A 14,564-nucleotide genomic window follows, 5' to 3' on the forward strand; every position below is an offset into this window, starting at 1 on the left:
TATACTTAGGAGAGTTCTCTGGACTAGAAAACTGAATTTGAGAAATATCAGCACCCAGATGATAGTTGCAACCTTGGAAGTGGATGAAATCCCCAGGGAAAGAACATAAAGAAGAAAAAGAGAAGGCCATAGAGGGTAACTGAAGGAATGCTGAAACACAAGGTAGAGGAGATAGAATAGATCCAGCCAAAAGAAGGAGAATAATTATGGTAGTCGAGAGGTTCCAGGAAAACAGACGAACTGCAGGTCATCGCACACCACCGGCAGGTCACGACACACAGGTCATGGGCGCCTCAGCAAAAGCAGCGCTGGCAGAATAAAGGGGCAGGGAGCCAGACTGCTGTGGGTGGTAGAGTGAGTGCAGATGAAGAGGTGGTGGAGAACTGAGCCAAAGAGAGAGGCCACACATTTCCATAAGGGAAGGTGACAGGGTTGAAGGGAAGGATGGCTGTCTGGCAGCAGAACTAGAGCAGTGGGATGTAGAATCAGGGAGATGTGTTTGGGGGTGGGGTGAAAACACAGGAGGAGCTGCTAATGGATACTGACTTTTGTAGAGTTCAGAATGGGTTCTGAATGGGGTTCAGAAGGCTTTGAGGGGACAAGGACACATTTTCCATTAAAACTGAAGGGAAATTAGGGAGGCTTTGGATATTGGTATGTCTATGGTTATGGGAGGGGTAAAGAGAAACAAGAAATTGAAGGTATTCTTGTCTGAGGATCTCCACTTTCTCTGTGCCATACAAGGTCAGGAAATGTGCCGAGAGTATTGGGGGAGGGCAATGTGATGGGGAACTTGAGGAGAACCCTGAAATGTGACAGAGCCACTGTGGGGAGCGAGCTGACCATAGACATATAGAGAGATCTGAAGTGGGGAGAGCTCAACAAGGAGTCGGATATAATGAGGCTTCTGTAGCTACACCTGTGGTTGAGGATTTTTCTAGCATCCCTGGTACAGAGTGGTGCAGGTGGATGCTTGGCTTGCTCCAAGGTTGGAGTTTTGCTGCCCAAGTGTGGCAGAAAAACAAAGAAGAGTATTTGCATGTGAGTGTGTATTGAGGGGATTAGCCTTGGGGTCTGGTCAGGAGGAGGCTAACAGCAAAGCTAAGAGGGAGCTGATGGATTGAGAGAAATAGGAGTGTTCAGGAGGTGGGAAACTGGATGAGACTGAAAAGCAGATATAATAAAAGATAGGGAGTGGAAAGGCTGGAAGGGTGGGAGAGCATGATTAGACAATGGACAGCAGGAGATTGAGTTCTTTATGCCAAGAGAACACAGAGTCACAGGAAACCAAGGGAAGGGCGGGGGGAGTGGGGCCTAGATGAAGGGCCTAGATGTTGGTCAAGGAACTGTGAAGTCAAGGTGGTGGTCAAGGGTTCATCCATTCAATCCACCTAGGGAGGGTGTCTGGATCTAGAGAAGAGAGGAAGATCAGAGGCCAGATGTCAGACTTCATTGAAAGGGCAGAGTGGTCCAGTCAGCAGTGGGAAGCTACATGCATGGAAACCAATGGTCCATTGGAAGGAATCAACCTATACGACATGAGCCTGATGTGAATCAGGCCCAAAGTCACTCCTATTTTCCTTTTCCCAGTAGTCCCATATAATGACTGCTTCATAGTATATTTGTGTGTGTGTGTGGAATTAAACATGAACAGCTTAGATGTCGATAATTACATTCATCTTCAGTTGATATAAGCCTACAATTTGATACCTAACCACAAGAATAAGATAACTTCAAGCAGGGGATTAAACTCTATTGACCTCATGACTCCGCTGGGAGTTGGTCCTCGCTAATTAGAACAAGTCTCATAAATATTTTTTTAAAAATTTCAAGCATTCATGCCCTGGGGCTAGCCCCCTGTTATGGGGTCTATGTTGGAGGCCAGGAGTTCAGTGTCCCTGGAGCAGTGTGGTTGTACTCCTGAGCTCAGTTTGGTTACGAAGTTCCCCTTGGACACCCCTGCAGCCCCCAGGTGGTCCACTGCATCCCTTTGCTGGGTATGCCCCTCCTTCAACTGAGGTTTCTCTTCCCCTAGCCCAACCTCAGGTTCAGTCTTCACCCCACTGCCAGGCTTGTGGCGAAGGAGCCAGAGAGGGAAATGAACCCAAGGAGAAAAGAGTGTGAGCGTAGCTGGGGCAGCTGTGGACAGGGGTCCAGCAGGCAGCCATGGCATGGACCCAGAAAAACGATGGACCTAAGGTGGCAGGATGACAGGTGGGTGAGAGGCAAGTGCCAGGGATCAGCATGGCCTGAGTTCAGAATCATAGAACAAGGACTTGGAATAGGGGCCGAAGCAGAAAGCCACTTGTAAGAATGTGAGGAAACTCAGAACTTGAGGAAACGCAGGACGGGGTGCAAGTAGGGGTGCTGAGAGCTGGCTGGGGCCCCTGGCTGGATCTGCCCATGACGCCAGAACTGGAGTACCAAATACATCCTGCCTGTAGGCTAGACTGCTCTGGAATTTGACCAAGAACCCAGCTTTGGGGACCTGGCAAAGAAATGGGGTGAAAAACTCCTTCTGCTGAAGAAGAAGCAGTAAGTTCAGAGCACACACACACACCTTCCTGTTCATAAAACAGAGGACTCTGCTTCTGAGGTCTTGCTGGTAATTAAAGGGAAGAAGGAGAGAGGTCAATACAGGGCAAGTAGAACAAGTTACAGATACACCAGAGCCCCTGTCATGGCTGGGGTAAGGCCCCTCTCACCAGGCCAGTACCTTATCTGGAGAGGTGGGTTCTCACAGCTCCCCCATACTGGTGCTTGTCTGAGGAAGGGTTCTGGTTGCAACCTTAATCCAATTCCCCAGACACTTCTGAGCACCTACTGGGTCCACTGTTGGGACTGCAGGAACAAGCCAACCATCCTGTAAAGCTGCTGTCACTTGAGAGGTCCTTGGGACTTCTGCACAGTAAATGCTACCCCACCACACAGAAACGATGAGAGAAGTGAAGTGAGGTCATGAATGTGAAGAGCCCTGTCACCTGGGAAGCCCTGTCACCTGGGAAGCCCTGGGCACGTATACAGTGAGCCTCGATCTGGGGAGGCATGTGATATTTCCTAACAGATGTTCTGACAGAAAAGGACAGCGCCCCATGTGGAGGCCCTCAGACCTGTTTGAGTCCCAGCTCTGGCACTTATTGAAGGGTCACCCCTCATTTAGAAGAATGAGCAGCCTTGGAAGGCCCCCCTCACAGACTGCCGTAAGGCTTAAATGAGAAAACCTGTAAAAGAACTTTATCAAAAGCAAAGTGCTGCAAAAACATTTACTGCCATTGATGAAAATATACAAGTGTGTCATGGAAGCTTCGTTGCCAATATAAGCAAACGATGGGCCTTTGGGTGCACTGGATTCATCATAACCTCTCAGTCTTGGGAGCCTTTTAAAAGTGGCTCTGTCTGCATTTTTTGCTGCATCACCTGGAAAAGCAGGTGAGGCTCCCTGATACTCTGCCTCACTCTGGGCCCACAAAACCTGCAGCAAGTGCTATAAGGAGCCTCCAGATTCAGGGCACAGAGTGAGGTTCTCAATCCCTGCTGAATCAAGTCATGTGGAGCCACAGGTCCCACCCAGGGCAGCAGGGCCCTGCTGAGGCCCAGTGGCCTCCCACACCCTCTATGGTAGGGAAAATGGAGGGAGAAAACTGGCTGTGCTGAGGCAAGCTCAACCCCTGTATTCAGAGAAGGCTGGGAAGAATTTGATTAGCATTCTATCTCCTGGCCCTGAGCTTGGGAGCCTGTTGGAAGGGGTGGAGGCTGCCCTACGCTGGCAGACAAACTTACAGACCCACCTGTGTAGGACAGGAGGAGGGGCTGGCTGGGGCACAGTAGGCAGCCAGCGCCCTGAAACAGTAACAGATTCCCATGCTCAGGAGCTACCTCAAACCACACCTGCTCTCCTGCCTCTCCCTCAGGTGGCGGTGGGGGCTGCCTGGAGTCCTCACCCGGAGCCCAGACAAATTCTCATCTCCCCACCACCCTGGACAGCAAGGATGTGGAGGGAGCCTGAGGCCTTCCTGCACCAACAGAAGTTCTAGTTCTCTCCCACAGCCCTCACGCAATGAAGTCCATGCTGAAGAAAGAGCTGGGACACACTCAGATGAGATCTGCTGACTTTGGAAGGCATGAGTCAGGGTTTTGCTGCAGCCAGTGCCATCACCAGTTGGCTTTCCTGCACTGGCAGTGTGGAGGGACCCAGGGGCAGGCAACTCTAGGAAACAGTAGGGCTGAAAACCCAGAGGGATTCTCCTTAGCTTCCTCTCTTTTCCAAGTTTAGATCCTGTGAGCCTCCTGGTCCCAAGTGGGAAGAAAGCAGCAGCCATTAGCCAACTGCATCCCCCTCTACAGAGCTGGAATCTAGAAGGGTCCCTCTCTCTCCCTCTCTTCCTCTAGTTCCCTGCTAGCTCCAGTCCTCTGCAATGTGGTTCAAATCTGGCTTCCCACTCTCTCTCCAGCCAGCCCTGACTACAGATATGAGCCCTCGCATCGCCTCCCCTCCTGCTTAGTTGCCCTCATCCTTTGGATTTCTGGGCCAACACCCACACTGGCCCACTATAATTTTTCCCTAATTGATGCAATAATAAGGGACAGAGAAAGCACCTCCATGCAACTCCCCCAGCCCTGTGTCCAATCACAGTACTCCCGATTGCGGGTTTGGGGGACTCCAATGCGGGAGACCCAGGCCAGCAGAGGCACCACTTCTGCTGCCTCACTAGTTTTAGCACCTGGTCCCAACCCTGTTGTCCAGAGATGGGAGTCCTTGCACCACCATCTCACTGACAGACTCCTGCCCACATTTAGTGCAGATGACAAAGAGGCTGTAGACAGACCTGGCCTTTGGTCATTATTGACCCTTATCCTGGCTCCTCCAAGAAGGCAGGTGTTAAGAGACCAGAATATGGCCTCAGGGAGCTGGCTGTAAAACCCAGATCTGGCCTTGTCCTTTCATCTATAAGGTGGAGAAAATAATACTCACCTTAAAAAGATTCTGGGCAGCACTGGATAACACACATATTCATGTAAAGCATTTAGCAGAGCCTGGTAAGTGTCCACTTATGCAATGGCGTTTCTTGCTACCATTATGCCAATGTACTGATTTTTTAAATAGTGAATTATTCCAGAGACTAATATGGCAAGTTCCACCTCAGGTTATCTTCTTATGACATCAATGTCCCAGTGAAGCTGTATCAGTAACTAGATACCAGATGAACACACAATCAAATCAAGGGACATGGGAGGTCATGGGGAAAATTTTACCTGCACTCTGGGAAGGCCCCACACACAGCACTAGGCCTCCACAGAGGTGTCTCTGTAGGTAGAACCTGCTGGGACCCCCACTCCCAGGCCCTGGCTTCTGCCTGAGATTATTGGGATTTGTGGAGCCCATTTCCTCCCCCATGGGATCCCCCTTTAATGACACTCTTTTCTCTTGATGTGTGAGTGCCACTGACATAGCCAGAGTCAGACCTCTGAGCCCTGGGCCTCCAGGATGGTGTTGCTCTTCCCATTATGAGTTGGCTTCACAAAACCAACCCTCATGACTCAGGGGCTTCCCACTCTGTCAGCCTGATTATTGGTAAGTAACAATGCCACCCATCGTGCACAGGTGTGACAGTTACACAGCGCTGCCTCCCCACACACCGCCTCGGTCCAGATGATTACACAGCCTCCCACTCTGAACTGGAAGGTCCTTGACCACCTGCCACATAGGATTATAATCTGTTTCATCACAAGGAAAAGCAGGTCAAGACAAGCACCCAGTGCTGCTCCATCCAGTCAGATGCCCCTTCGATTCACAGGGACCAGGCCCACAGGTCAGCTGGCTCCTCTCCCGACCCTGCTGATGGCTCCTGCCCAGCAGAGGTAAAGATGACAACTGCCTCTGACCTCTTCCTCCAGCCCAGATTGGTGTTGGAAATGGAGACTGGGTTTTCACTGGGGCTCTAGCTCCTCCCATTTTGTGATTAGGAACAAGGCAGCTCTCTGTAGCCAAAGGCACTCTGTCAAGCCAGAGGAACCAGCATTATCAAAGCAAATGGGTGGGGAAGGAAGGAAGATGAAGGTCAAGGAAGCAGGTTTCTCTGCACCCCTCTCTCTACATGCCTGACCTTCTTTTTTTGTGCCTCCTCCTTATCTCTGAGTTTCTGCCTCTTCATTGACCTCCATCTGTTTTTCTGCTCATCTCCCTCACTTTCTGTCTCACTGTCTTCATTCCACTCTTTCTGTTTCTCCCAGTGGCTAACTTTCCATGGAACTTTCTGTTCTACCTCTGATTTTCTGACTCTCTTTCTCTGTTCTCTCTCATCTCCATTTTTCTGTCTTTATTTCTAAATCTACTTTACTCTCCTAATTACTTGATCTTTTTGCCTATCTGCATATCTCTCCTCTTTTCTTAAAAAAAAAAACAAAAAACCAGAATGGAAGATAGCCACTAACCTTCCATTGATTTCACACACCCCACCCCCATACACCAGACTCCAAGATCCTGCTAGATATTCAGGTTCATGGTTCTGAGTGCCATCGTCAGAATCAATATGGATAAAACTGCTAGCCTTCTCCATGTGAAGCCCCAGGTGAACTCAGTCAAGTATACCCTTGGGAACCCAAATAGTTGGGATATTTAGCAGTCCAAATATCCCAACTCAGAAATGACAAGATCAGGACAGAATGAAATATTTCTATTCTAAAGCATGACCCCCAGTGGAGCCCTTCCAAGTGGCCCAACACCTGTTCCTGCCTTGGCAACTGCAGGGCACCCAAACCCCATCCACCCCACCCAGCTCCTTCCCTGCCCTTAACTTTGCTTAGCTTAGCATGAAATGTGAGAGCAAGGACACATCCAGCCTAATCAAACTTCCCCAATAACTTTGGCCTGAAGTACATTGGGTAAGTAGCCTGGTAATATCCAAGATGGCTCAGAGGAGGAATAAAGTAAGGGGTCCTATACTTTGGGTCGTTCCCAGAAGTGAAATATGGGAAGTTATCTGGGTCTGATACCTAGAACCTAATGCCCAGTGGCCTGGCTAGAATCTTGAAGATCAGACAGAAGACAGTTGACTCATTTCATTTCCTTCAACACCTACCATCACCATCACTCAGCAGACTCTTCCTTGAAAACAGGGTACTTGCAACACTAAGACCTGCAGAAGCCTAACTAAGCAGAGCAGCTCCTCCCAGAGTTCTCACTGGCATCTCCAACTCAACCTGCTCAGATTCAGACTCCTCCCTAAGCCCACCCCTCACCTCTGTTTGCAATGTTTGTAAATGGTGGTACACTATTTTCCCAGTTACTCAGAAAACTGGAAATCCCCCTGGACCCTCCCCCTGACTCATCTTCCAAATCTAATTAGTTATCAAGTGCAATTGATGGCAAACTTTCTCTCTGCTCTCCTGGTCCCCTGACCTGGGTTCAGCACCTCACCCTCCTTCACTTGGACTTCTGCAGTCGTCCCCTGCCATTCTCTCTACCCAAGTCTCTCACTACACTGCTGTGGCAGGGGTGAGGTGTGCCCAAAATTAACAAACCAAACAAACAAACAAACAAGGCATCCTCCTGCTTAAACTTTTTCTGTCTCCTTATTGTCTAGAGCTGTCATCTTCCAACTTCTTTGATCCCTTGATAACAAAAAGTTTAGCACCCATCTTTAACATATCTATTTATTTATTTATGTATAAGTTATGTTTATATGTACAACCATCATCAGCCAATATCTGAAGGATAATAAACCTTTAGAGAAAATTACTAACATTAGGATATTTGAATCTATGTTTCAAATTATCTTGATAATTTTGAATTTTTCTGACCAGCTCCCATTAATTATGATAGTCCATCAATAAATGAGTCTTTAACTTGGGGTGGAAAGGCAATGAAGAGTTCATTCTCAGTTTAAAAATACACATAAGTAAAAGTTTATATATATATTTTTTCTTTTATTGCCCTGCATAATCCTTGGGTTCTAGAACCCAAGTTTGGGAATTTTCAATCTATACATAAAGTCTGCATACAAATTCCTCATTTTGTATAAGAGTTCTTCAAAAGGAGGTATTTTGTGAGTTCCTCATAATTGAAGCCATATTTTTTCACATGTTGTTGTTATTTTATTTAACACTTGTTATATGGCCAACACTGAATCAAGCATAGCAAACACCTGGACTTCTCCAATACAGTCTCTATTATACAAGAGACGCTTCTGCTGAACTTGCTTCAAAGGATTGGGTCCTCGAATACACAGAAAAGTAGCCTCATTTCCTAACAAGCCATATATTATTTATCTTTCCAGCCCCAGCACAAGGCTAGTATAGAGAAGGTGCTCAGTAAATATTTGTGGAATTAATAGCTGGTTCCCCAAACACACACAGCCTTCTATCTGTGCTGCAAATGCTCTTTTCCCACTTTTAGCCCCTACTTACCCACCTGACCAAGTCCTGTTCATCCTCTTAAGCTCAGTTCAAATGTTCCCTCCTCTGGGGAGGCTGTCCCAGCCTCCAGCTGTTTGCTCTTTTATCATGGCATCACCAGCAGATCACACTGCCATGTCTGGGCCAGGGCACTCTCCCACCTATTAAAGAGTTTCAGAGGCAGGAAAGGCACCTTATTCATCTGTGTGCCCCCAGTGACCTGCACACTGTAGGTGCTTAATAAATGTGGTAAATGAGAAACTCTCACACAGCTGGGGATAATGTCAAAGGAAACTCTGGCCCAAAGACTTTCAAATTCAAGAACTTTGTGTCTGTGTCATGGGCAGGGAGAGAACGAGGGTCAAGGGAATCATTTACAAGCCCCCTAGGACTGTGTCTGCATGTTGAACCTCACAAAACACTGTTCACTGATGGCCTTTCAAGCTGGAGATGAACTTTGTTTGGGAAAAAAAACAGGGGCCCAGGTGAGGGAGTGAGCCTCTACCACCTGGCGGCACTATGTCAGCTTCCTACAACTCTATGGAGACTGAGCAGCCTTGAGGAGCCAAGCAGCTCTCCATGGCCAAATACACTCAGTGAAGCCAGAGGAACCAGCATTATTAATAAATGATGGTCCATGAGATTTGGAAAGCCTGGACATAGATCATCTAAAAGCATTCCCTCTTCCAGTAAGGTCAACCCAATGAACTCATTTGCTAATGGCCAACCATCAACTCCATCACCCATATGGAAACCTCAGAGTGAACCCCAATTCCTCCCCCAACCATTTTTTTGAGGATCCTGCATCAGCAATGTCTCTAAGTTCCAGCAGCACAGTGTCCTGCACCAAGTGTGTACTGTGGGCCAGCCTGCCCAGAATGGGCTGTGTGGTGTCGGGCCAGTTACCTAAGTTCCCTCAACTGTAAAATGGAAACATTAAGACTTAGTTTGCAAGCTTATTGGGAAAAAATCAGGTATCTTACTTATAGCACATAGAAAGTTACCATATAGCATGTTCTTTCTTTTCTTCATCATTTCCACCTCTGTGGCCTATGACTTCATTAAGGTCTTCTCCATCTTCTACCTGAACTACTGCACTTGCCTCTTACCAGTCTCCTTACCTCCCTCTACTCCACTGTCAGAATTATCTTTCTGAAGCAGGAGTTGTGTTTTCAACTAAATTTACACACCACATTTAAACACCATTTGTGGGCCAGGCACTGCACTGGTGCTGCAGATGTAAAGATAAATGAAATCTCCCAGGATTGTAGCATGGTGTCCATAAGTATTTAAGGCTGTTTCAGCAAGAAGGCCATTAAGCTTGGATTCTAACTGAATCCATGTTCTTTCCAATTCAGCACTTCATCTCAATCACCCCTCACCTGCCCTCCTACTATACTTCCCAGTCCACCCTCAGACAAGGATTTATAACAGGAAGTCCCAAAATAAAGGCGGTTGTCCAGGAATGGTAACAGAAGTAGTTAACAGGCAAGGACTTTTGGTCAACATGGAGGCATAGACAGATACACTTTGCCTCCTCACCCAACCATAGAAAAAATTATAACCAGATCTCAAACAAGAAAAACAACCAGAACCATCAGAAAATCAAGCTATATGGAAGTCCAACAACCAAGGACATAAAGAAGCCACATTCACCAGGTGGGTAAGAGTGGCAGAGTTGTGGAGACAGGGTGGAGAGGTGGTGTGGCTCAGACAAGAAGCAGCAGCAATAAAATAGATGGCCCCATATTCATGTGTAGTGAATAAAAATCAGGAGGGATAACCCGGGAGCAAGCAATCACAGCCTCAGGGCAGACCACACAGCCCAGGAAGATAAACTCCCATTACCTCTGGCAGTAAAATCCAGTTGGGGCTGGGGAGGCAGAAGAAACCCCTGGATTTTCACTGCTTAAAGGGCCTGCATGGTCTTAGAACATATGCAAACCCTAGGGCAACAACTGGAAGGGCACCAATTACATACAGGGCATGGTGAAGTAACTGGAAATGGGGAGTGCTGGGCAAATTGCCAGAAACCAGGCAGCGGCACTGTCCCCTGTGTGAGCCCCACACCACACACAGAGCCACAAAGCTGTGAAGCGGGTTGCCCCACCCTGGCAATTACCTAAGGCTCTGTCCCACACAATTTACAGGCACCTTTGCTACATAGGCAATGATATTAAGACAGGGAGTAAAAACAGCTCTACTTAATACACAGAAACAAATACAGGGAAGATGCCAAATTGAGGAGACAAAGAAATATGGCCCAAATGAAAGAACAGAACAAAACTCTAGAAAAAGAACTAAACAAAACATAGATAGCCAACCTAGCAGATGAAGAATTCAAAATACTGGTGATAAAGCTGCTCAGAGAACTAAAAGAGTATGGCAAAAAACTAAAAGAAGAAATGAAGTCTACACAAAGTGAAATAAAGAAAAATATAGAGGGAATCAACAGTGAAGGGAAGGAAGCCTGGATTCATATCAATGATTCGGAACAAAGGGAAGAAATAAACATTCAAACAGAACACAAAGAAAAAAGAAGAAGGCTAAAAAAATTTATTTTAAAAAATGAGGAGAGGCTTTGGAACCTCTGGTACTTTGTTTTAACTCTCTTCTTTATATTGTTCTATTACGGTTGTCCCAGTTTTTCCCCCATTGCCCTCCACTGTCCTGACCACCCATCCCTGACTCCCACAGTTAATCTTTGACCTGTTGTCCATGTCCATGGGTCATTTATACTAGTTCCTTGATGAGATCCTTCCCCTTCCTTCCCATTGCCCTTCCCCTCTGATCAGTCTGTTCCTTGTTTCCATGCCTCTGGTTCTATTTTGCTCATTTGTTTGTTTTGTTCATTAGACTCCTATATGTGAGATCATATGGTATTTGTCTTTCGCTGCCTGGCTTATTTCACTAAGCATAATACTCTCTAGTTCCATCCACGGTATCGCAAAAGGTAGGAGTTCCTTCTTTCTTTCTGCTGCATAGTATTCCATTGTGTAAATGTCAGGTACAACTTTAAATGTACCACCATCCAAATCATAGAAATGCCTGAAGGAGAAGAGGAAGAGCAAGAAATTGAGAACTTAGTTGAAAAAACAATGAAAGAAAACTTCTCTAACTTCGCAAAGGAAATAGACATACAAGTCCAGGAAACACAGAGTCCCAAACAAGTTGAACCCAAAGAGGACCACACCAAGACATCATAATTAAAATGCCAAAGTCTAAAGATAAAGAGAGAATCTTAAAAACAGCAAGAGAAAAGCAGAGAGAGATCAGCTGGTGCCTCAAAAGAAACTACAGGAAAGAAGGGGCTGGCAAGAAGTATTCAAAGTAATGAAAAGCAAGGACTTACAAGCAAGATTACTCTATCCAGCAAAGCTATCATTTAGAAGGGAAGGGCAGATAAAGTGCTTCCCAGACAAGGTTAAGCTAAAGGAGTTCATCATCACCAAGCCATTATTACATGAAATGTTAAAGGGACTTATTTAAGAAAAAGAAGAAGATCAAAATTATGAACATTAAAATGACAACAAACTCACACCTATCAAAAACTGAATCTAAAAAACAAAAACAAACTAAGGAAACAGCTAGAACAGGGACAGAATTATAGGTATGGGGATCATTTGGAAGCTCATCAGCTGGGAGGGGGAGGAGGGGGAATGGGGGAAATGGTGCAGGGATTAAACATAACTGGTAAGAACAAAACAGACAAGGGGATGTTAATAATATAGGAAAGAGAGAAGCCCTGGATGGTGTGGCCCAGTAGATTGAGTGCCAGCCTGCTAACCAAAGGGTAGCAGATTTGATTCCTGGCTGGGGCATATTCCTGGGTTGTGGGCCAGGTCCCCAGTTGGCAGTGTGAGGGAGGCAGCCTAACGATGTGTCTCACACACACATCAATGTTTCTCTCCCTCTCTTTTTCCTCCCCCCTTCCCTTCTCTAAAAATAAAATAAAATAATTTTTTTTAAAGAATAGTATAGGAAAGGGAGAAGTCAAAGAAGTTACATGCATGACCCATGGACATGAACTAAGTTGGGGGATTGCTGGAGGGAAGAGGAGAACAGGGTGGAAGGAGCCAAAGAGGGGAAAATTGGGACAACTATAACAGCATTATCAATAAAATATATTTTCTTTAAAAACAGAACTAGTTAACAGGCAAAGCTTATGACTCAAACATTCACAAACACCTAGCTCAATGGCTTTCATGGAGGAAGTACCCTTTCTCTGCATGCAGGAAACGGGAGAGAGTCACTTCCTTCCTCCATATTTCCCTTTACATGGCAGCCTGAGCAAGACCAGATTCTTACCTAGGAAGGCTTCTTTATACAAAAGGGAAAAACCCAGCACCTCTGCTTCAGGGGAAACAAGCCCCTGGCTCCTGGCCTACCCCCAGCTTCTTCAGGTAGCATTGGTCCTTCCTGCACATGAAGGCCAAGGCCAAGGTCCAGCATGACTCCCTCAGCCCCAGAGTGAGACCACCAGCCTCAGGCGGATGGGCTCAAGAGATTCTCTGAGGGGTCTGCAAGACAAAAGCCTGTTCTCAAGGTGACCACATCACCTCCTACCTCCTCTCCCAGACATGATCACACCACAACACAGACAGAGCATACTCTTGGTGTAGCTGAGATGGTAGAAGTTACATTGAATAAAAGCCAGAGCCAAAGAGGATTAAACAGGCGAGTTTGCTGCAGTAAATTTAATCTAGGTCAAGGACCTAAACCCTTAGCTGCATAGGACAAAAGTAGCCAGGATTTAGCCTCTCTGTGTGTATAACTGTCAAGGAGGGAGAAGCACATGGCAACACTAGAGGGAAAATGAAGAAAAACAAAAAAGAGTGAGATACGACCCCGCCACTGGCACTCTATTAGTTTCCTGGGGCTACAGTAGAAAAGTACCATGTCCTGGGCAGCTTCAACAACAGAACCCTATTGTCTCAGAAGGCCAGAAGTCTGAAATCCAAGTGTTGGCAGGGCTATCCTCCTGGAGGCTCTAAGGGAGGATTCTCCTTTGCCTCTTGCAGCTTCTGGTAGTACAGATGCTCCATGGCATGTGACAGTGTCACTCCAGTCTCTGCCTCCATTGTAACATGGCCCCTTCCTCCATGTCTTCACATCTTTTTCTCTCTGTACTAGTCATATTGAATTAGAGCCCATCGACTCCAGCATGACCTAATCTTAACTAATTACATCTACAAGGGCTTTATTTCCAAATAAGGTCACATTCTGGTGGTTCAGGTGGACATAAATTCTTGGGAGACACTATTCAACCCAATATGGACATCTACAGTCCAGCAGGATATACTGCCAAATTGTCAATAGAAGGCAGATTGAAGTAACATGTGAATAGGCTTAGGACTGGTCAATTTCAGGTGGACATCTTAGTAGCTGTGTAACCCTGGACAAGTCACTTAACTTCTCTGAGCCTCAGTTTTCTGGCTGACTGCACAGAATCATTCTGAAGGTCAAATGAGAAAAAGTGCTTTGTTACTGTAAAGTTCTATACATAGACACCTGTGATGTTTCTTCACTAATCAGTGCACTTTCCCTGAACAATGCCAGATAAGACACTGACACTCTCACTGCCATTTTTCTGGATCCATGTTTCTGCTAGTGTGGTCCTCTGTACCTGTGAGACCCATCTCATGCTAGTTACACTTGGTTTCCTAGATGAATTGGAGACTGCCCTGATCTCCGCAGAAAGCATTTGCCAAGGTACCTCTGCAAAAGTCAAAGCTTGATCATTTTATGCTTCCAAGCTTACAGACAGCGTCCTTAAGTAGCTGGACCAGAGGGAACTGGATGTGTTATCTTGTTAAACCACTGACTGGCTTGCCATCTCCTCTTATTCAGATCCCTGCTTGTAGCTGGTACTTTGCTTTTACCTCTGCACAGATCAGTTTGCAGTTACATCCCTGGAGAGGTGCAAAAGCAGAGTGCCAAGAAACATGGCAGCTGAGCCTCCTCTGCAAGGGCAGGGAAACACAGAATGAGCCAAGCACATTATGAACAAAACTCAGGGCAACTCTAAGCACCTGAAGGGACTGCAGCTGCAAGGTGGCCCAGCCCTTCCCAGAGCAGGCAGATGAACTACATCAGGACCTTCTAAATTCTCACAAGTCTATGGGTGTAAGAAACTTGTCCCTTATATTGACAGTGCTCTGCACAGTAGG

General features: G+C 46.5%; 1 protein-coding gene across 1 annotated transcript in view; it reads right to left on the reverse strand.

Moving 5' to 3' along the window:
- Window positions 1–1,849: 1,849 nt before the first annotated feature.
- LOC150019003 (lysosomal Pro-X carboxypeptidase-like) overlaps window positions 1,850–14,564 on the reverse strand; it is a 127,393-nt gene continuing 114,678 nt past the window's right edge. Inside the window, 2 exon segments of the mRNA XM_090267351.1 lie at window positions 1,850–2,194; window positions 3,789–3,840. Coding sequence (XP_090123477.1) covers window positions 1,850–2,194; window positions 3,789–3,840 — 397 coding nt within the window.

Source organism: Furipterus horrens, unplaced genomic scaffold (assembly GCF_987537825.1).
Source record: "Furipterus horrens unplaced genomic scaffold, mFurHor1.1.pri manual_scaffold_2, whole genome shotgun sequence".
NCBI classification, from domain to species: Eukaryota; Metazoa; Chordata; class Mammalia; order Chiroptera; family Furipteridae; genus Furipterus; species Furipterus horrens.